At 42.7% G+C, this 22,558-nt stretch overlaps 1 protein-coding gene and 1 long non-coding RNA gene across 3 annotated transcripts in view; both read right to left on the bottom strand.

Moving 5' to 3' along the window:
* RASGRP1 (RAS guanyl releasing protein 1) overlaps nucleotides 1-4,596 on the bottom strand; it is a 76,285-nt gene extending 71,689 nt beyond the window's left edge. Inside the window, exon 1 of one of the 2 annotated variants that reach the window (XM_074327920.1) lies at nucleotides 4,476-4,596. Coding sequence is in view for 1 of the 2 variants with exons in the window: in XM_019725514.2 (XP_019581073.1) it covers nucleotides 4,044-4,078 (35 nt within the window). In the remaining variant the exon portion in view is untranslated. Of the gene's footprint in view, nucleotides 1-4,043; nucleotides 4,346-4,475 lie in introns of those variants that run through there. The other variant, XM_019725514.2, reaches the window with a different exon arrangement.
* A 17,484-nt stretch (nucleotides 4,597-22,080) lies between these two features.
* LOC141570362 (uncharacterized) overlaps nucleotides 22,081-22,558 on the bottom strand; it is a 235,875-nt gene continuing 235,397 nt past the window's right edge. Inside the window, exon 3 of the long non-coding RNA XR_012494363.1 lies at nucleotides 22,081-22,155. This is a non-coding gene — a long non-coding RNA (uncharacterized LOC141570362). The remainder of the gene's footprint in view (nucleotides 22,156-22,558) is intronic.

The raw sequence follows: 22,558 nt of genomic DNA, 5'->3' as shown, positions 1-22,558 counted from the left end.
AACACCAGAGATGCTATAGAAGGTCAGGTGGCCTCAGAAATATCTTCAAGGGCTTCAGTGGTAAAGTCAGAGATGGAGGACTCATGTGCAGGGGGTGAGGAGTGGGGAGGAGTGTGGTATTTAGATTTTAAGCTAGTCCTGCCTGTCTCACAGATGTTGGTTGGTTTTAAGATTCTGTTTTTCATGATTGACAGTAATCATTAGGAGTTATTTGTAGTCTTAACCATCGTTCTATCAAGTCCTTACTTGGGTTCTTACCTACTGAAAAACAGAAACCAAAACAGAGCCTAGGAGAGCTTTATTCCAAAACTAAAATGCCAAAGGACAAGCCAGGACCTGGAAATGGCATAGGAGACTGAGAAGTCACCTTTGGCCACTCTCATCTAGCTTTACCTTTGGCCATGACCTCTCAGTATAATTCAAGTTGTTTGCAAAATGATATATGAAGGTTAATTAGCATTTTGTTTTCCTTTCCATTAAAAAAGATAAACATACGCAGATACATTTCTATAATCTTTAAAGGTTTAATAGTGATAGGTGTTGTTGCTGATAACTTCTATAGTTAATTCTCTTGTCCCTACTGTGGTTTGGTTATTTCATAGTTTACAAAAAGTCAAGAAGAAACAAGAACTATGCCTCAGATCCATAACTTTTGCTACTCACTGTATATTTTGATGAACACATGATGGCATCAATTAATCAATAATGCTTATTCCATGACACTGTCATAGGCCAGAGAAGACCAATGAGATTGTCTATGTGAAGGCGCTTTATAAACTGTAAAACGTATTTGTTAGATGTGAGCTGTTGTATAAAGATCATCTAGCAGTTCCTTAAAACAAAAATCTGGTTGGAGAATCAGCCCCAGACCATGACAAAGACAAATCTATCGATCTTAAGTGTCCTGTGAGTATCAAGGGTAAGAAGTGGGATATTCTCAGAGGAGGGAGAACCAGTTCCAGGTCGAGGGCTGGGGGAAGCTTCTCTGATAAGATATAATCTCACCTAGAAGGGGCTGAAGAAGTGATGAGATCAAAATAAAATGCTGGGGCACACATGGAATTTGGGAAACCAGCCGACCTATGAAAAGATTACCGAACTACGGGGCCACTCAGTACCCAGCCAGGCTTATGGACGGAACACCCTGCCCTTCATGCTTCATTCCAAACTAGCTCCAAAGCCCTGGGCTGGCAGTGGCTGCTGGGCTGTTCCCACCTAGTGTGGGCCCAATGACATCGAGTCAGCAACTGGCTATTGGGAGCCTGCTAACCCAGGCTATAATTTCTGAAAAGTCAAGTAGATGTTAACATGACTTGATCAAGTTTCTTCTGGCCATTACTGATTTTTACCCAGGCCCTATGATAGCCCCAGGATCGTATCAGTATCTGTAAATGGGAGGAGCTAATAATGGCCACCCATGACACGGTGCTGGGGATCTTTAAAGCTTATGGCCCAGAAAGAAATCTCCATTTCTTCAGGATGTTGGAACTGAGTCTAAAAGAGGCCAAATGACAAAGCCAAGGCTGTACAACTCATATGTGCTAGATCTGGGATTTGTACTGGGCGCCTCTCTGGCTCTATTTGTTTAATAAATATTTACTGTGTTTGGAACTGAGCATCAGAATTAGCAAGAGGGGCTGTAAAGGTCAATTCGACTTAAAACAAAAGTAACATCCTCCAAAAGCAGAGCTGCTAACATAGAGACTGAATGTCAGGCCCGAGGCCTTCTGCGGGTCCCTGGAACAGTTCTCAGACCCCAGAGCTGGATGGACTCTGCATGGTCATTTACCAAGCCCTTCACCTAGAGGTGTGGAGGTCCAAGCTCAGAAGGGCAACATGACTGGCCACAGGTGCTGAGCCAGGTAGAAGTCAGGCCACCTGTGCCCATGTGCCATGCTCCCCAGCTGGGCTCCCTCCCCTTCTAGGAAACATTGACAACAATCTAAACCAGGGGCTGGTTGTTAGGTTGGGATTAACCAGCTTTCTGCCTTAGCTACAACCTTTTTACCCAAAGCAGAGTTGGGAAAGCTGAAAATTATGTCCTTCTCGGTACAAGCCTCATTTTCTCTTAGGCCTTCCACATTACTTCTTCCTGGCCCCTGGAGAAGAGGCACTTGTAAGAAGAGTCTGGGCCCCCACATACAGATCTTCCCTCTGGGGCTGGGAAGTGTCTACCTCTCTCTCAGCTGAAGATCCAAGGAAAACTCCATTTCTCTTTCAGTTGGTGGCATTTACCATTTGGACTCTGAAAACTGCCCTGGTTCTCATTCTAGAAATGGTTCCTAGTGTCAGCAGTAGGGGAAACCACTTTGGTTCACAAGGTGAGATGCTTTTACCAGAACTAGGAGGAACTGGGGTAGATTCAAGTAGAAAGAAAGATCTTGAAGGAGGCAGGGAGGGGAGGCTAAGAGATGCAATTTGGGAAGTCTGTAGCCCAGAGAGACTCAGACAGCTTCGGCATGAGAAACCAGGGATTAGAAAAACTACTGAAAACCAAATTGCAACCTGAGAGGTCTAGGAAGAAGCGGGTAATCTGCACCATAAACAGGGAAACTCAGCTTTTCTGCTGTGCAGTCTCTTGATTGGCTGCTTTGTGACAAACCTTCAAATCATTTGCTTCTTCTGGTGAAATGGCTGTAGATAAGGATTTACAAAATGTTTCATTATAGACAGGTCTTGAGGGTGTTTTAATCCATAGAACGAATAGCTTCTAGAGTGCCAAGACCTGCTTTTAAAGGATAGTAGCCAAGTGTTTCCTGGCCAGTTCCCTGGTGAATTAAAAAAAAAAAAAAAAAAAAAAAAAAAAAAAAAAAAAAAAAAGGAGGTGGGGGGAGTCGCAAGAGAAACAAATTAACTTGAAGGTGTTTTTGAGGCTAAACTTGGCTAAGGTCTCAAGTTTGCTGAAGGAGATTGTCAAAACCTGGAACTGGTTCAAGTGAAATCCTCTCAGGGCACAGGTACCTCAGAGGAGGTCACAATTTAAGGCTGAACTTTTTATAGAATCTTCCATGACTTTCTTTGCAGTGGAAGACGGTTTTTATTGGCTTCTAGTGAGTCTTCCTTCCAGGCCTGTCCTCTCCCCACCCCCATAATATAGACTCAATTTAACTTACTAAAGCCTTTCCCCTCAATCTAGTGCAAGGTACAGTGCTGGACTCTAGGGGATACAGGGTGGGATGGGGAGGTGCATAAAGGGCTGAGAACCTTTAGCTCCAGAAAGTCCAGCAGAGCAAAGCTTCCTGCCTCTAATGGGCACGCGTGTGCAGGCTGGGCATGGTGCAGTCACGCCAGAGTCCATGCGGATGGAGGTGGGAAAGGCACAATCTACCCAGCCCTGTCCTGAACCCAGGCCCTCATCCAGCCAGTTGTCTGGTTCTGGCCCTTTGGAGGACAAACCCAAAGTTGCCTGGCCCCTCCAGGCCTTTCTCCTGCCAAGAGCATTCACTCAGTTACTCTTGTTTCATCTTCTGTCACCCCAAGATCCTTCTAAAATATCTCTCTAGAATCACAGTGGGGTGGAGGAGAGTACAGGTTTCCACCCAGAATGTTATATGGTTCCCTATGCTTGCTTCCTGCAAGCACAGTTGGCCTTTCCGAGCCTTCCCGAGATCCGCAGGGCCGGGACTGGCCGCCAGGTGGCGGTGCCGGAGCCCCGCGACCGCACCAGGTGCTGGCGACCGGGAAAGTCCGCGAGTGGGAGTCCCAGGTACGCGGCGGCGAGGAGGTCCATCAGTGCAATTCTGGAGCTCGCTGGGCGAACTCTGGCCACGCAGACCTCACAGTCTAGCTCCCTCCCCTACTTGCCGGGTGCGACGCGCTGGGAGCTCCCAGCGCGTCCGTCCCTTGTGCGCGTCTCCCCGGACTTCAGCGGAGACCCCGGCCTGCCGCCGTCCGCACCCCAGCGGGCAACTTCCCGTAGGAAGAGGCGCCCGTGTGGGCCGCAGCACTTCCCATCCCCGAGAGATCTCAGAGGGCCGCTGGCGCAGTGGCCCCCAACCCAAGGATGGAAATTGGCACTCCCGAGGGCCTGAGCCCCTACTCACCGCGGAGCCTCTCTCGCCTTGCCCAGGGTACCCATGGCCGCGGCCGCGCTCCTGGAGCCGCCTCACCTAGGGCGGCGGGTCGGGCTCGGCTGGGCGCAGCGCATCGCCGCCGCCGCCGCCGCCGCCGCCTGCGGAGTCCTGCGCCCCGGGCCTCTCCACCCCCGGGCCGCCCACCCGCCGCTCTCAGAGCCGGGTGAGCCTGCCCGACGCGCACCCGCAGGCACAAACTTTGTGTGCGCGCGCCCTCTCGCCTTCATCCGCGCGCGCACACACACACTCGCCCGCACGAACCACCTGACACACTGATGTTATCGGCTGTAGGAAGTGTGTGGCGCTCTTCAGCAGCTCTTCTCCGAAATGTTCCCCCAGTACTCGGTAGGGTCCGTAGGCCGGCGCCTCTCGCAGTCCTCGCCCGTTACCCCTGCCACCTACCTCTTCCAGCCGGAGGGTGCCGTCCGGAGGGAAGCTGGAGGGCTGGGGAGGCTCCAGGTGCCCTGGATCCCACGAAACCTGTGCTAGGAGAGCAGGTGTGCGCCCGATGGAATTCGCTTCGCCCAGCGGTTCTCGGGGGGAACCCCTGCCCCCCTGCCGTCCCGCATTTCAGTCCTGGCTCGCGAGGACCCCCTGTGCCCCTGCAGGCCTCTTTTGTATATCAGAGTGCAGAGCCGGGGGCGGGGTAAGGAACTAATACACAGTTGTGGATTTGCCTTAGCTTGCGTCTTTGGGGGTCTTCTTCGTAGCGATTTGCAAGACTGGGCTAGAGATACGTGCACTGTACCCTGCAAGAGGCGGCGGGTTTGGAGGTGCGCTCTGGGGCGTGATCTCCCACCGTGATCCGGTGCGAGACAGCTGCCTGGCTTCTGTGGGTGTAGGAGATATGGGGAGGGGGACATCGAGGTGGGGAGAACTTTCTTAGAGCAGATCTGGCCAGGGATGGCGGCCTACCCCTGCGTCCAAGTGAAGATAACAATGAGAACTAATTTGATTGAGTGTACTGTGCTAAGTGCTTTCTGTGCATTGCCTCGTTTAATCCATCTCCCCCAAATACCAAGAGGTCATTAATTTAAAGATGAGAAAATTAATGTTTCCAAAATAATATGCCTCCCATTACATAACTAGTAAACAGCTGAGAGAAGTATGACTGGGCTGAGATCTGACTCCCTGCAATCACTGCTGGACTGTCCAGATAACTCACCCATTATTGTCACATGCCATAACTCCAGCCACAATAATAGGTCTCTTCCCAGCTATAATGTTTTGGACCTTAAAGCCTCCCTTTGCGACTTTATCTATACATTTCCTTATATTTATATGCCGTCTTGTCCTAGAAAAACGCATTCAAGATAGCTTACAGAGGTACGTAACCCACAAAAGAAATGTGCGAAATGAAAAGTGAAAAATAAGGTACATAAAATGGAGCCAGAAATGAAAGGTGTTTGTTTTTTTTCCATAGAAATGCACCCCATAGAGTCCAATACACTTGCTACAAGTGGGACAAAAACTTGTCTCCTGGATTTCTAGCAGTCAAGTTCAAAAGGAAGCCTTATCTAAAATTCAATTCCTGTCACATGCAAGACAAAAAACAAAAAAAAAAAAAGAAAGAAAATTGCTCAAGAGAAGATCAGCCCTTGTTGATACTGAGACCAGAAAGAAATTTCTCTAGAGAATCCTCATGAACTTGGAGTGATAGAAAGAACCAAATCCTCAGTCACAGCCATATACATATAGAAGGGGCATGTGGATGTTTAATAAATATTAAATAATGACACTCCTCTAGACTTACACTGTATTTGTATATGTATATATGCCAAATGGATAAACATATACCTTTATGTAAATGCACAATTATATGTAAATGTGTGTATGTGTAGATTGATAGGCTATTTGGTGCATACATACAATACTAAGCACAAATATAGGCAGCTGCACACACCTATACACTTGCAGTCCGTATGTATATAAGTATAGAAATTATTAGCTTATTCAAGAAATGAGTCATGCCAAGTTTTCTAGGGAAAGAGGCCTGCTTCTGGCCTGGAAGCTTTTTCCTTTCCAGCTTCCTGAGAGCTCTGCACTCCACTTGCACCAGATCCTGTTTCTCTGCCCACCTGAACTCTTTGATGAGGCTTTCTGGCTGTTCCTACTTGAACAATTTGTTTTTTCCAGACATCTGAAAAATTAGAATCTCTTCTTTCATCTTCTGCCATGTGATTAGTCTCCCTGGCATTGTATGCGAGGTCTCTGACCTCAAGAACAAAGTTCTCCTTCTTTTCTCTCATCCTCTCCTCTTACCTTCTCTTCTGCTTATCTAACCGCTTTGATGGGCAGTAGTCAATGTCTCTGTACCAGTTGAGAAAGGTTGGGGACCATTGTCTTCCTCTGCCTACCCCTTGGGTGAGGTCATTCCTTAAGACTCTTTCTCTGTCATTCTTCTTTTCATTCAGGCGTTCTTAACTGATGGCCATGGAGTTTTATTTGGCTTTTTGGTGGGTATTGTGAAATACCTGCTTTCCTCAGATTTTCTAAATGATCCATTGCTCAAGTTAGGTATTTTTATTTTCTTCTATGACTTCAACAGGATCCATATGACTTATGTCTGAATATCCAACCTTGATATCTAACATCTACACCCACATTTCCAACTGGTCACCAACTCCTTTAATTATTCCACAGGGCTTCCTCTCCATCTCCATGGCCACATGTTGATCTTGGCCCCAATTATCTCAGAATCTGGACATGTGTAATAGCCTCAAACCTGGCCTCCCTAATTACAGAACCTCCTCTTGTCTTCACAGATCCTTCTTTCATGTTGCTTACAGAGTTACCTGATCATGTCATGTCTCTGCTTCTAAGCTGCCAAGGAACCCCTGTTTCCTACAGAATAAAGTACAAACTTATTAACATCGTGCCTCTTCACAGCTGGACTTTACCTGTCCAGCCTGGCCTCCAGCCACGCCCTCCCAGGCACCTGACCTTTTAGGGTGCACCTTGGTCACATGTGGTAATTGCTGTGTCCTGTGCCCCTGCAAGCCTCAGTGCTCTTGCTCGTGTACTTCTTTCTGCCTGACATCTGTTTTCACCTGGGAAACACACAAAGGCACAGTTATACCGAACTCATGTCAAACTGGCAAGTCACCTTAGAGGGAACACATAGAGCTGCCTCCCAGGTGCAGAGGGGTGCAGACTCACCTTTCAGAATCTGCCCGATGACTGGTGGTGCTTGGAGAACCTATTGGCTACCACAGCTTCCATCTGTTGTCTACCATTTATTCACCCATTTAAGATATATTCACTAGGTATCTACTTAGGGTCAGATGCTGTCCTTGTCATTGAGAGCCTGGTAAAGAACAAGACAGACAAGATCCTGGTTCACAGGAGCTTACGTGTCTAACAAACAGACAGTAACCAAGTCAACAAATAAACAGATAAACCACGGTTTTACACCCTGATTTCCAGGAGCTGCCTCTTCAGAGTTGGGTTACCCTGCCTTCATGGGGACACCATGACCTATCCCAGTTGGGGCCCCCACATGGACCTATGAGGACAAAACTGCCATATTTGGGGGCACACAGCTGCAAAGAAGAGTGGAGAGAGATGGAGAGGGAAAAGAGGGAGGGGGTGTGGCACCATCCTTTACTCTGCTGCTGAGTGCTACTCCTATTTCTGAGGCGGGGAGTGTTGGCCTCATTATTTTATGGTTGTGACTGGCCGTCCATCACAGCAGCACATTGGACACTGTCAGTCCCTGCTGTTGTTCACCTTGGACCAACGCTAGAGGAACTGCCCACGTGAGCAGCGTCTCCTTTTGCTCATTGCCTATAGATGGGGGGCTCCTGGTTGCATGCCTGCTTGTTTCTTTGTCCTGGGCATCTTCTCATGGATGTAGCAGGTTGTCTCTCTGACTGTGGACCAGCTATTCTGCGGAGTATTCTGTCTCCTTGAGGTACTCCCAGGATTCTCCAAAGGGAATTTTATGAATGTCGTATCAATTCCAGTTTAATATAGGTCATCCGACATATAGGCCCTAAATGTGAATATCTATTCTTGTTTTCACCCGCTGTGAAGAGTGCTGCCTTTTTCTGTGAAGTCCCTTCCCAAAGCCCCCCCACCTCTGTTCATATTTATTTACATCAGAGCCCATATTTTCAGTTAGATTGGTCTCAATAGTCTCTACAAATTTGATTTTGTAATATTTTTAGGATGCTAATACAACGAACAACTAGAAATACATGTTTTCTCATGCTTTTATTCCTAGCGACATAGGAGTCCCTGGAGAACTTTGAGCAGATGAGGGACAGGATCTGACTTCTGCTTTATAGGATCACTCAGGCTGCTGAGTTCCAAAGTGACTCTTGGGAAGTAAGGGCAGGAGGTTCTTGGTGGAAATGGCCTTCATAATTTCCTGCTGGGTGGGTCTGCCAGGTCGGCAGCTTTCAAACTGCTTTGAACATTACTCTATGGCAAGAAGAGTAAAGTCAAATTTTACACTCTGTGACTCAGCTGTACATTTATGTTACGTGTAAAACTGAAACACAAGCTGTGTGAAACAGGACCACGCTACATGTGGTCCACTCTGATCCTTTCAAATCTTTTTTGAAAAGTGACATTGAAAAATAAATGCTGGTCAGGACCCACTAAAGTAATCCATTACTGGGTTGGGATCATAGTTTACAAAATGCAGCTCTAGGTCCACCTCTCATGCTAACAATAGGTCTCCATAGTTACCTCAGGAAATGGGAAGTAGGTGGCTCTGAGTAGAGGGGGAATTTTTTCATTGTTTCCCCTTTGTAATTTTTATTTTTGTGTTATGTGCATGCATCTATTCAATAAATAAATCCTATTTTGAATCATGGGAAAAAATTTTGTGTTTTTTTGATTCTGACCTAAATGGCTTTAAAAAATCAGAAGCTGGGGCCAGCAAAGGTAAGTTGTCAGTGAATTCGCTGTGTTCAAGTTTATAAAAAAAAAAAATCAAACAATGCATATATTTTTTACAAATATTTGGGAGACATATGGCACAGTGGTTAAAAGTGTAAGCTCTGGAGTTAGATTGACTTTGAATTTAACCTCAATGCTCCTAGTAATGTGACCCTGAGCAAATTAACTTTTCTAAGCCTCAGTTTCCATGTCTGTAAAAATGGGTGTAAACAAGGCATACCTCATGGAACTTTGCTAATGATTGTATGGACCTGGTCTACACCTAACCTGTAGCAACCACTGAAGACATGTTAATGTTGTGATTGATTACTCTGTGCCAGGTTGTGGGCATACAAGGTGAATGTTTCAGGAACCTAGGAAGTACTCACATAATCACAACCAAAGGACACCTATCCTAGTTCTTGGTTGATGGAGCCAACTTCTCAGAGGAAGTAAGCTGTAGGTTAAGATGCAAAGGGTGAGCTGAATAATGAGCCAAAGAGAAGTGAGGGGAGAGGAGAAGTGAGTGTTGCAGAGAAAAGGAAGATGCAGGTAAGGGAAAGGAAGAGCAGAGTGCTTTGCTGAACAATAAGACTCAGGAACTTAATTCTGATGCAACACCCCCCCCCCCCCACCCAGCCGATATAGAAATAAGGTTCTCAAGTCTGACTTAATTTTACTGCCTTTGCAGAATCCCAGAGGCTTCACACCTTGAAGAGTCAGCCCCCATGGCTCTTTACACACCCCTCACTCCACTTTAGTTATGATTCAATTAACACAGCTCCTCAAGTTTGTCTTGGGGTGCTTGAGATGAGTGCTGCTGAAAAGAGGACTGAGTTAATTAAAATTCAACACTGGACTTCTTTTACATGGCTGGCATTGCAATCGAACGGCAATAATTTAAATACTAAAACTAGTTTAGTAATGCAACCACTATTTTAAAAACACCTAGTGTGCACCCGGCACCATACTAACATTAATACTACTTAATAATTTAACACCTACAAAGACACATGGATAAAAGCTGGTAAAAAAAACAAAAACAAAACCCAGTTCATAGAAAGATTCAAATAGCCTGGACCAGCCCAAGGATGTGGTTGTCTGGGTACAAAAACTATTTAATATGCATTGAAGAAAGTACTGTGATAAGCATTGCACTGAAGCGAAAACTCCTCAATATGAATAGGTGTACCGGTGAGCAGTGAGAAAATCATTGTAAATTCATATGGGTGGGTGCTTCTCAATCTGGGATCATCTACAGATGCATCCTTAAGTATCTAGAAGAATTTTCTTTTCCCTTTAAAAAGGGTAATGTTTTACTTATGTTTCAGAAATACCAAATTATGCCATTTCACATGCAACCTACAAGCATTTTACCTCTTGATTTCAATAGTGGAGTTCTAATACTCCATCCCACTCCCCTGTGCTAAAGCCCAATCTTCCCCAACCCCACATGGGGGGTGAGTATCTTTGTATTCAGTCTGTTTCTTTGTCATGGGACTTGGGAGTGAAACAGTTGTGGCCTTAGGAAAATCTAAATTGGGATAGAATAATCTTTTCTATTTCTCTGGCTGGAAGCGGGAAGCGAGGCTCTTGCAGCCCTAATAAGGAGGGTGTGTAACCCTGTGGGTAACTGTGTTCTCTGAGTACAGAATTTGTGTTTCACAAATACTAAAGTCACAGCCCAGAGAGCGTCATGAAAATTAGAAATGCACTGATTAGAAAACAAAACTGAAAGCTTAAATTTGCTGCAAGTATCAATCAAGACTGATCTGCCCCCGTGTGCAACTGGCAACTGACTCAAACATCCTGGTCACAGTAATTTCTCAGTGTGCATCCAAATGATAGCCAAATTTTACTGTAAAAGAAAACTGTCCTTTTTGTATTGTATTGGGTTGGTGTGTGTGTGTGTGTGTGTGTGTGTGTGTGTGTGTGTATCTTGCATCAAACTGAGAACTTAATTCTAAACAAAGCATGCAGCTGGCGGAGTCTGCATTGTGGTTTCATGAGTACAGATGGAGACCTAACGGTCAATCAAGATAGTCAACCAAGTGTTCAGCTTAATTGATTTTAAATTAAGTTAAGCAATGAAAAGCACTGCCATATGTTACGATAAATCCAGTTAATGCCCATTTATGTGTGATTTTCAAGTGCTCCAGAAGTGAGGCTTTGCTCCCTGAGCAAGGTTACTTCATGTTGGATCTTAATTTGGCCCATGCAGGTGTGATCCTGCTGTCGTGTTATTGCTTTGATGTTGTTAGTTTGTATTTGGGTCGGGGGTTGAAGACATCTGGGTGAGACTGATGATGGAAATAGACCAGTTATATATAATCAATGTTGGCGGTTGTTTAAAAAATCCTCTTGAAGTTCTAAGTCAGTAAGTGACTTTTGTCCTGTAACAGCTAGAGGAAGTAAATGGGTCAAATTGGAGGGAGGAGTGGGAGGAGGGTGAGTTGCTCAGACCTTCTCCACTTAGGACCACTCTAAACTCAGCAGGACTGGCAGGGCCATATTTTAACATTCATGGGCCCTTCCTTCATAAAAATATATTAAAAATATTTTATGATTGTGTTGGCACAAAGGTGAATATAATCCAAACTGGACTCATTATTATATATCCATTCTTATCATATTCATTTCTCTTCTGATTTTAAAAGAAATTAAACTAAAACACTTACTTAATTTGACATGGGCCCCGATAAGTACCATAGACTCTAGGCGCTGCCTCTCCTGGATTAGTCGGCCCTGGGAGGTTGGCTGGCTCCTTCATGAAAGACAAAATTTTCTTTCTTGGCTCCAGGAGAGTTCATGGCTTCTGGCTGTTCAGAAATGGTGTAAAATGAAGGGAAAGGTGAGTTTCGAAGAGGAGCACCCTCTCTGCCCCTTGTGGGCAAGCAGTAGGGAGGAATATGAAAGATTGCCTGGAGAGCAGTAAGGTGAGAAATGGGATGAAAAGGGAAGGTTTGTGTGGGACAGAGTCCCAGAGAGCAGTTTCCAGGCTCTCGGCGTCATGTGGAAAGGTGCTGCCTCGGGTAGCAGATGGCCATCAGCTGTGACTAGTTGGCCATCAGCTGTAACCAGTTAGCCATTGGCCACTGATAAAACTGCCGTGGCTGAGCTAGCAAGCCCAGATTGCTGTTAGCAAGGGGGTTTGTTGGTGGGCAGAGAAGTGAATTGTGGATTGCGGATCCTGTGGATCCTACTTCCTGTGTCTTGTCCGGCCGCCAGTGAGACTGGGGTGCAGGAAGACTGCCTGTTGGGGTACTGGTGGATGTTTGCTTTTGTGTCTCAACCAGCCTCCAGGCGAGATTATAGTGGTATGAACCCCCCATCCATGGCTCTGTTGTTGCTTTTTGGCCTCACCATTATCCTGTGTTCTGGTGCGGGGAGCAGGGCCAGAGACCCTGCATGACAGCTTGCCTGGGAAGGAGAGAGAAACACATGACACTGATTAAAATAGGGCTTCTGAAGGGTGATCAAGGCCAGAGAGGCCAAATTAAAGGGGCCAAAAAAATAGTACTTACTGACCAACTGTCTGTCAGCACAGTGAATTAGGGATGCTTGTCCTGTATCAGGGAATGAGTAAGAACTTATTGCTTCCATGTTAGACTTGAACTTGGAGCTACCATCCAGAAGCTGAACCAGAAAGGACCTGACAATCTCCAACTATTGCAGAAAGTCGACTAGACGATTGCACACAATTGGTGGTTGGCAAAAACAAACAATAAATGGCCTGACATATATTAAACTATGCTGAGCTGGAGTCTTTCTTTGATCAAACAGAATGCTTTTTACTTTTTTCTCTGTATATCTGTTGATCCTAAATTCGTCATGATGATTATATAAGCCGCTATATTGGGTACTTCCTACATGTCAAGCACTGTGTCAAGAAATCAGTATACATTATTTCACTGCATCTTCACAAAAAACCTTATGACGATTTACCATTGTGGCCCCCCCTTTATAGATGGGGCATTCAAGTCTCAGAAAGTAACTCACCCACGGATGCATAGCTAGTGAAAAGTGAAGCTGGGTTTCAAGAAAATGTGATTCTGGAGTGCAAGCTTATCACTATTTTGCTGCACTGCCTGCTCATAATATGTTCGATTTTGCGCCCAAAACAGTTGAGCTTGTTGGGTATTACCTGTTATGAACATCTGGGTGAGGTAAAGAGGGTAAGTAACAAGTACTAACTATATTGTTGATGGTCTCAAAGAAGTGATAAACTTTTAGCTGTCTTAACAACCACAACTTACAACCTTGACCGTACGTAGTGGGTCAACATTTTGGTCTCGTTACATAGATGCTCCTCAGCTCCGCTCAAGCTAAAATTGTCTCTAAAAAGACTTGGTCATTGATGGGGGAGGGGGACCCCAGACTTAAGACTTCTTCAGGCTCTACCTCAAGTTTTCAGTTATTTGAAAAGTGAAAGTAAAAGTGTTGTCAAAGTGCTATTAATATGTTGGTCAGAGCTGTTACTTTTATGTATTAGTTCTCAAATGACAGGTACCATAGCTTGTGTGTGTGTGTGTGTGTGTGTGTGTGTGTGTCTACACATGTGAATATTTCCTTAAATTGGGCTAAAACCAATGGTTCCTGCTACATTCTCTTCTTCATGATTCTATTTTTAGGTGCTTTGGTCCTTCTCTTTAAGAAATGGGGATTTATTAGATCAAGTGGTTAAAGTATTATTCCTTAGGACTTTCCTATTACAACCCAAGAAGTTTTATCTATTTATTTACTTAACAAGAGTTTTAGCTCATTATTACAGTTGTCCCCTTTTATTCATGGGGGTTGTTTCAAGACCCCCCCAGTGGATGCTTAAAACCATGGATAGTACTGAACCCCATTTCTCTCTCTATATATATATTTTTCCTATATACACGTACCTATGATATAGTTTAATTTATAAATAAGGCACAGTAAGAAACTAACAATAGTAACTAATAATAGAACAATTATAACAATCAGTATACAGTAATAAAAGTTATGTGAATGTGGTTTCTCTCTCTGAAAATATCTTATTGTACTGTATGTACTCACCCTTCTTCTTCTCATCATGATGTGAGATAATATAATGCCTATGTGATGTGATGAAGTGAGGTGGAATTTTCCATTTAATACTTTTGGTGTGCAGTTGACCATGGGTAACTGAAACTGCAGAAAGCAAAAGGTAGGTAAGGGGGACTACTGTATACTTTTAAAACAATTCTTATGACTGAGCTATAAATACAATTATACTTCAATTTCAAAATCTACTTTTAAGAGGTATGAATATTTTTCTGAGGTGCAGATGTAAATTCAGACATTTGGTCGAATCTGTTCAAATTAGGTGTTAAGACTGATATTGACTTTTCTCCTTTTTGGATTATTTTATCCAGTCCCTCAAGTTCCCAGCCTGGGCCATCTTTTCCTGGAACATCACAGAAACCCACAGTTCTCAGTATCTTCCTGCCTGTTGGCCTACCCAGCCTGCTTACAGCTTCTGACAGACATCTGGGCACTGAAGAAAAAGGGTCTCTTACTTGCCTTGCTCTCAATAGAGGGCAAATCACATGTCACATGCTAGGATGTTCCTGAATCAGTGGTGCTGCTTTTCTTCCTGGTCCCCAGCCTCTTGGGAAGACTCACATAGACTTCTATTACCTGCTATTCCATCAGTGTCTCACTTTTCCTTTTCCTTTTCTGGAACATTCGAGGACCACTTTTTATTTTATCTTCTACTTAACGTGATGGTTGGCATCTCTGACAGCCCTGAAAGTGCATGCCAAATCCTGTCCTTACAAACTCTGGAGCACACAGAGAAAGGATCAGATGGTCAACTACCCAGGATGCCTATGAACCAGACGAGGGGGCTAGAGATAACGAAATACATGGAGCCGCAGTGAGTAGGGTGGCTCACCCACTTTCTAGCTTCTGATACAAAGAAGTATGATAGGTCCAGGTTCCTGGAAAATTATTTAACTATGTCCCACCCTACTCCGTGCTCTGGGGAAAGATTTTTCCTCTGCTCAGACGTTTGTTTTTGTCCTTGTCACTTGGGACCAGAGGTTTGAGCTGCCTAAGATAGACAACTGTCTTAATATTTTTTATGCTGTATCTTAACTAAGGTTATGGGTATCCCAAACCTCAGACAGGCTTCTGACAGTCAGTGGTGGCTTTTGATTCAGATGCTCCCAGTCTAATGTTTTGGGCCGGTGCAGCTCTTTCTGGACAGTAAGTCATTGTTGGGTGACATGAATAAGTCTAGATCTAACGAAAATTAAGGTTTCAAAAGATTGTCAAAAACAAAAGTCCTTTCAGTGCCTGGTATTCAGGGTTTCAGCGCTCACTGAACCAAGGCTGCTCATTTTGCAGAGAGAAAGCACACGAAACTGCGTTCTGGAATGCAAGGGCACTTGGCTTGGGAGGTCGGCTGCCGTTTAAGGATATGAACTGCTCATTGCTTGGCATAAAGTTTATCTGGAAGGGGCAGAAATTGATAACCCTTTCCTGTTATTTGCACTTATTATTATCTTGTATTTCATAAGGGAAATGACTGTAATTACAGGTAACTAGCAAATAGAAAACACTATCATTCCAGTTTACTAGGTTCCTTCCTCCCTATGCTTTTTTTTTTCTTTTCTTTTTTCTTTTTTTTAACTCATTTTGAAAGCTGTTGAGGTCTAGTTGTTTCTTAAGATTTAACTCAGATCTCATCTGGAGGACTCAGGAGGGTCTTATCAATTGTGGTGTTGACCTTAGGAAGTGACTCCTGTCTGGGCCTGGATGGGGAGGCCCAGCACCCTGAGACCTCTAAGGAGTCCATGGACATTTAAAGATGGACTGATTCCCTGGGGGAGATTTCAAGACGTGAGAGGCCCCTGGAAACATGGTAGATTGAGCCTTCTCAACTGGGGCATGTCTAAAACAGGGCAGTTCCAGACTTTCAGGGTTGAGTAGCGGGGAATCCCAAAATTTCCTAAATTTTTCTTGGAATTTCAGGAGACAGGTGATTTCTCTTACTTCACAGAGGACTTTCCACCCCTGTTCTTTGTTCGTTGCTCACAAGAGTCCTTCCCAAAGCACTGAGATAAGTGATTTGTGTTGGCCCACAGGCTGAGTCATTAACAAGTTGAGAATTGCATCATGTCTCAGTCTAGCTTGGCTTCTTGACCAAAATATCATCGAGTCTTTCTTGAAAAGATTATGTCACAGTTCTCTTTTCCTTTCCTCATTTCATTTCTGTTTCCTGGTTTTTAGCAGGTATTATCTGAAATGTCTGATTAGCCTTTGTAATTGATCCACATTATACAATTTGATTTTCATATGCTCCCTCTCTGCTGAGCTATTTTGTTTCACTAAAAAGACAGATATTGGGCAGACAGATGGCTCAGTTGGTTACAGTGCTAGCTCTGAACAACAGGGTTGCTGGTTTGATTCCCACATGGGCCAGTGAGCTGCACCCTACACAACTAGATTGAAGACAATGAGCTGCCGCTGAACTTCGGGAGGGGCAGCCAGATGACTCAATTTGTTAAGAGTGAGAGTTCTTAACAAGTTTGCTGGTTCAATTCAGCGACTGGACTTGGAGCTGAGCTGCACCCTCCACAACTAGATTGAAGGACAATGACTTGGAGCTGATGGGCCCTGGAGAAACACACTGTTCCCCAATATCCCCCAATAAAGAAAAAGGCAGATATCTATGTAATAAAAACTAAATAAAATGACATATGAAAACTGGTTATATCCTGGAAATCATCCCTATTGCAATCCTTGCTCTGTGCTGTACCTGGTCTTTAGTTTAGGGAAGCAAGTACTTGATACCTAAGAGCAGTTTTAGTGTTGACCTTGAATATGTCACTTTTGATTTTCAATCAGGGACTTATATATGTAAACTGAAAATATACATACCTTTTTACTATGAATATAATGTTAAACATCTTTTTAATTTCATAACTTGTTTTGCTGAGAAAAATATTCGATTAGGAATCTGATGAATTTCTGGAGGGGCCAGATGGTCTCAGAGGTTTAGTCCCTTCTCTCCTTCTCTGGAGCTGCCCCAGCCAGGACACCTATAAACTGGTTTCAAAAAGGGTAGGGTCTGAAGAGGGGTCAAGGGCTTTCAGACTTTGAGTTTTGCAGCATTTTCCTCAGCTTTTAAGTGAACGTTTAGTATTAGGTTGTTATAATAGTTCCCATCTTTGTTTCTTTGCTTAACACACTAGATAAGTCACTCACTTCTGAAATCTCAGATTTCCTCAGTCTGCTCCAGGTGGTGGCATCTGTGCTAATTTTCACCTCCTTAATTTTGATTGATGAACTCCATGCTCTTTAATTAGATAAGTGATACAGTAAAGCAGGGGTGTCGAAACTGCCGCCCGCGGGCCAACTGCGGTCCACAATCCATTGTTAATTGGCCCACAGCAAATTCCAAAAATATATTTAGTTTACTTAAATAAACCAGGTGAGGCAATCCGTACTTCACCTCAAGTGAGTGGCCCGGCTGTTTGTGTATTTTACCGCATATGGCCCTTGGTGAAAACCGTTGAAAAAAGTTTGGACACCCCTGCAGTAAAGCATCATTAATCCAGACTCTGCACTTTGAGAGATTAGTATTCCAGAAATATGAGATGAAGTTTACTATTTTAAAAATACATCTGTGAAGAAAGTGTTTATTAAGCCTAAGCATATGATTGTAGGAGCAAATACCGTGTTTCCTTGAAAACAGGACCTAGCCAGACAATCAGCTCTAATGCGTCTTTTGGAGCAAAAATTAATATAAGACCCGGTATTATATTATATTATATTATATTATATTATATTATATTATATTATATTATATTATAGACCCAGTCTTATATTATATTTTATAAGACCCGGTCTTATATTATAGCAAATATTATATTATATTATATTAATTTTTGCTTATATTAATTTTTTATATTAATTTTTGCTACCAAACACTCATTAGAGCTGATTGTCTGGCTAGGTCTTATTTTCAGGAAAACACGGTAATTAACCTGCTTGAAGAAAACTACCTTTGAAGATGCAAATACTTTTAAATGCTGCTATTACTAATTACAGAGAAGTTTAGCAAAATAGACTGAGCAGCACTCTAAAACAATCTTAGATTAATATATGTCCTCTGAAGTTAAAACAACAGAAAACTCCATACCTCTAAAGATATTCTGTAGATGAGACTTAAGAAAAAAAAAAATATGACATTGGCCTTCACATCAATTGGTCCACGCTTGAGAAGTTTGGCTAGATGTCATAATGTTACAGAAGGTTTGGAATAACTTATTGGACCATGACTTTTTGAGGGCAATCTAAGAACCTCTGGGATTTAAGTGTGGTTTTCAAATGTGTGAGTCTCTTTAGGTGCATATGTTTGTATGTGTGTGGGTGTGTGCACCATGCAGGTGTGTGTGCTGTGACGATAGATTTCAGTGTGAAAGGAGTTTAAGGAAGAAGACGCAGGGAAATGAGCAAGGGCAATAGAAGTTACCTGTATGGAAGAGGAAAAATCATATCAGAATTTTGAACTTAAGTAAAAGCAAGAAAGAGTGACTTCACAACATAGAAATAAAGGGGAATGTTAAGAGGCTGACATAAATTCCTCATAAATATTAAGATCTTTGGCAGAATAAAAAATGGAACCCATCAGAGCAGAATTTCTGAGGTAGACGGTTATTTCTACATTTGGATGGTGTTTATGTTTAGGGATAATAAATGAGTTTTGACGTTTGTGTCTTAGAACAAGAGACCTGTATTCTATTCCTGACTCTGGTAGTGAGTAAAAAAAATGGAGTCCATTTCAACTAGCTTTTAGGGAGCACATAGACAGGCAAAGCTCCTTTAGGAGCTTTTCGCGTAGTTCGTAGAGTCTTTCTTACTCAGCCCTTTGCTGCTGACAAATTGCCTAACTCCTCCAAGTCTGAGTTTAAAATCACAGATATGGACAGCACGTGTCTGCTTTCTCATCATCTTATGCTGACTGTGCTACTCTGAGGATAAATGAGATTACCATCCAGAAACAAGTATTTTTGTGGACGTCAAGCATTCTTTGTCCACGGCAGTGACTCCTTCCAATAGTGTTTGTAATTTTCTATTTTCAGAATTTATTAGACACTTTCTAGTTTCAAAGCCATTTCAGTTAACCCAGTCCGCGCTTCTACTTCTCGCTGCTGGTTCTGCTTATCAATCCTGGAGCGGTGGGGCTGATACCTGCACATCGCAAAGGCTTTCTCACCACAGCTCAGGAGCGGGTGCCCAAGGGCAGGGGCTTTGGAGAACCTTTCTCTTTTCAGGATACCAGCATTGTGAATCAAGTGGACAGATACCAAAATGATATCACCGAGTTCTTCCTCCAAATAAAAATAGCTTCCTCACTCACTGGCTTCAAGGCCTGGAATTCCTATAGGAAGAGACTTTGACGTTCAAAGTTCCCTTTAAAAGGCCATACTAGTTGCCCTTTGTGAAGCAATTTAATATTATATATAATGTGAGGTTTTCTATATATTGTATAATATAGTATATATTATATGAGTATAAATTAATATATAATATATAAGTATATTACATGAGGTAATATATATTATATACTATATGATAATAATATATGATAATATTTTAATGTAATAATTTATGTATATATAGGAATTAAAGCCTTCCAAAATAGGGCTACTCAGATTAGATAACTAGTAAATGGTAAACCTAGAACTGGAATCTGGATCTTTTGTCTGCAAATTTAGTGTTCTTACAATTAACCATGCTGCCTCCTCCAAAAATATTCTACCCTAAAAAATATTTTAGCACAATTAGATCAACAGATTCACAGCCTTCAAAAGATAAATGGTGCTTATTTAGAACGGAGTCTAGGGCACGTGTGTGTGTGTGTGTGTGTGTGTGTGTGTTCCTGTTTTATTATGAACTTCAGACATAGAGAGAAGTTGAAAGAATAGTATACAGAACAGCCATCTAGCCTCCACCTAGATTCAATAATGAACAGTTTGCCATATTTGCTTTCTTCCTTTTAAAAATATTCTTTCCAAGAAGAATTTTCAGACCTCATAACACTTTACCCATAAATATTTCAGCCTAAATCTCCTAAGTATAAGGACACTCTACTCTCCCACATAGCCATATTTCACTTGTAACTAACAATAATTGTATAATAATATCTAATAACTGGTCCATAGTCCATTTTTTCCCAGTTGTTCACTCCCTATTTTAATGTTCTCAGTTGCCCTCTCAAATGTTGTATAATTGTCTTTTATAGCCCTTTTCTTTAGAACTAGGATCCAAACTAGATTCATTCACTGACTTGGTAATTAGGTCTCTTTAATTTCTTTTAACCTAGAACTGCACTGACCAACAGAGTAGCTACCAGCCAGAGGTAGCTATTGAGCACTTGAAATGTGTCTAGTCCAAATTGAGATGTGCCTTAAATGCAAAATATACATCAAATTCTGAAGGTTTAGCATGAAATAAAGAATGTAAATTATCTCATTAGCGTAATTGTTGATTAAATAATATTTTGGCTATATTGAGTTAAATAAAATATATTATAAAATTTAGTTTTGCCTAGTTCTTTATATTGTTTTTTTTTTAATGTGACCATCAGAAGATTAAAAATGACATATGTAGCTTGCATTATATTTCTATTGGGCAGAGTTGGTTCTAGAATGGGTCTCCTTCCTTTTTTCCCCAAGACATTGATTTAATGATATGTCTATGACAGTTATCCTTAGAATAATATAGGTATATTTTGGTGGAAAAGAAAGAGCTAGGAAAAATCTGCAGAAAGAGCTGCTTCTTGGGAGGGCCCGGATAGGATGCACTGGTGGGAGGAATACTAAAGAGTCTGCTGAAAGGAGATGCTATACACATCCTGCCTGTGTCATGCATTTGCTCAGTTGATTGACCTTGGCTCTGTCTGCCTCCTTCACATAGATTTGTAAAGTGTCTGAGGATTCATTTTCACGTAATATTTTGATTTTTCTTGTTTTTGTTTTGTTGCCTAATTTTTTTTTTCTCAGTTCTTTCCTTTTTTCTTTCTATGGCTGCTCACTTCTAAATTCATTCTCTCAGTTCTATTATCACATCTCTTGTTTCTGACTTTGTCCCTCCTGCCTCCTATTGTGATTACATTGGGCCTACAAGATAATCTTCCCTTGAGAAGGATCTCAAGCTCCTTCTTCTCCATCTGCAAAGTCCTTTTGTCATGTAAACTAGCAGATTCACAGGTTCCAAGGATCAGGATGTGGAAATTTTGCCCCCCCCCCCTTATTCTATTACACCTTCCCAAACCCAAAAGATATTCCCGACCCTTTTGCCTCCATTTATGTACATGCAAATGTTTATTGTTATAAGTTGAGGAATAGTGAAGAGTTTGTGGTTTGTTTCTTGTTGGAGGAAGGAAAAATAAAAGCAGGAAGAGAGAGTGGAAGGTTCTTTGATGTCTACTCTAGTTTTGGCCGAAGAACTGAACTTGAGACCTGCTGGATAGGAAGTGATGGCAAGAAATGGATGGAACCATTTAAGAAAGGCTGTGTGGTTCTAGGCACATTTCCCCTTTAAGATCAGGGGAAAATGTGGCTCAGAGTTACTTTTTTTTTTTTTGGCCAGGTTTTTGCCAAGAACCCGGCAGACTTATGATGTATCAGGGATGGAAGCGTTGAGGCATCTTGATGTGGCAGTGTCACACGGACATGCTTACGCTTATGGAATTGGTGGTACAGGTGTTGTATGAGAGCGCTGGTAGGTAAGAGAAGGGACAGGTGAATGCCACAGGTGAACTGTTGATGACCATGGGCACCGTGATGCCCCATTGAGAAGCTCCCAGACAGTCTTCTTATGAAAAGAAAAAAAGACATTAGAGGCAGAAAACATGTGTGTGCGTGCATGCATATTCCACTTAGCAATATATAGGAAAACTTTTTTTCATATAGATTATTTCCTTCTATGATATGTGAGACTTCCTAGTGTTCTATGTTTGGAGATGTACCAATATTTGTTCAACTACTCCTCTTTTGCTGGTGTTTCCATTTTTTTCTCTATTTTGAACGATAGTATCACGAACCTTCTTGAGACGTTCACTAATCCATAAATAGTTTCTTAGGATAAAACTTACCTGGATGTGGAATTGCTGGATCTAAAGGGTGTGGGAATTATTCTGAGGCATTTGAAGTATGAAGTACAATTTCCTTATCTGTAAAATGAAAGGGTTAGATGAAATGGGTGACTTTCAGGTTTTTTTCTGTTCTTTTTAGCCAGTAGACTCTTCCAGCAGGAACTTTTGCAGAAACCTAGGAAGTGAGTCAGAGGTGAACCCACTCTGGTAGAGTGGGCCTGGGCTGGTCTGTTTGTGCCTCCCCATCCCCTCAGCTGCAGGGACTCTGAGGAACCTCCGGGTCTCTGAGGCACACACTTTGCAAACCACAGGGTGAGGTGACCTCATGCTTCTTTCTACTGACATCTTTGCTATCAGGCACTTTGATTGAATTGCTGGCTGTCTAGTCAGGTCTGAGATTCCATCGCTGGGTCCCCATTGTGCCTTTTCCCTAAGTGGTCAGTAGGTACTAGTTAATCTTAGATAGCAGCCATTGCACAAC

This window comes from Rhinolophus sinicus, linkage group LG03 (assembly GCF_036562045.2).
Source record: "Rhinolophus sinicus isolate RSC01 linkage group LG03, ASM3656204v1, whole genome shotgun sequence".
Classification (NCBI taxonomy): Eukaryota; Metazoa; Chordata; class Mammalia; order Chiroptera; family Rhinolophidae; genus Rhinolophus; species Rhinolophus sinicus.
This window is presented reverse-complemented; position numbering and strand designations above follow the sequence as displayed.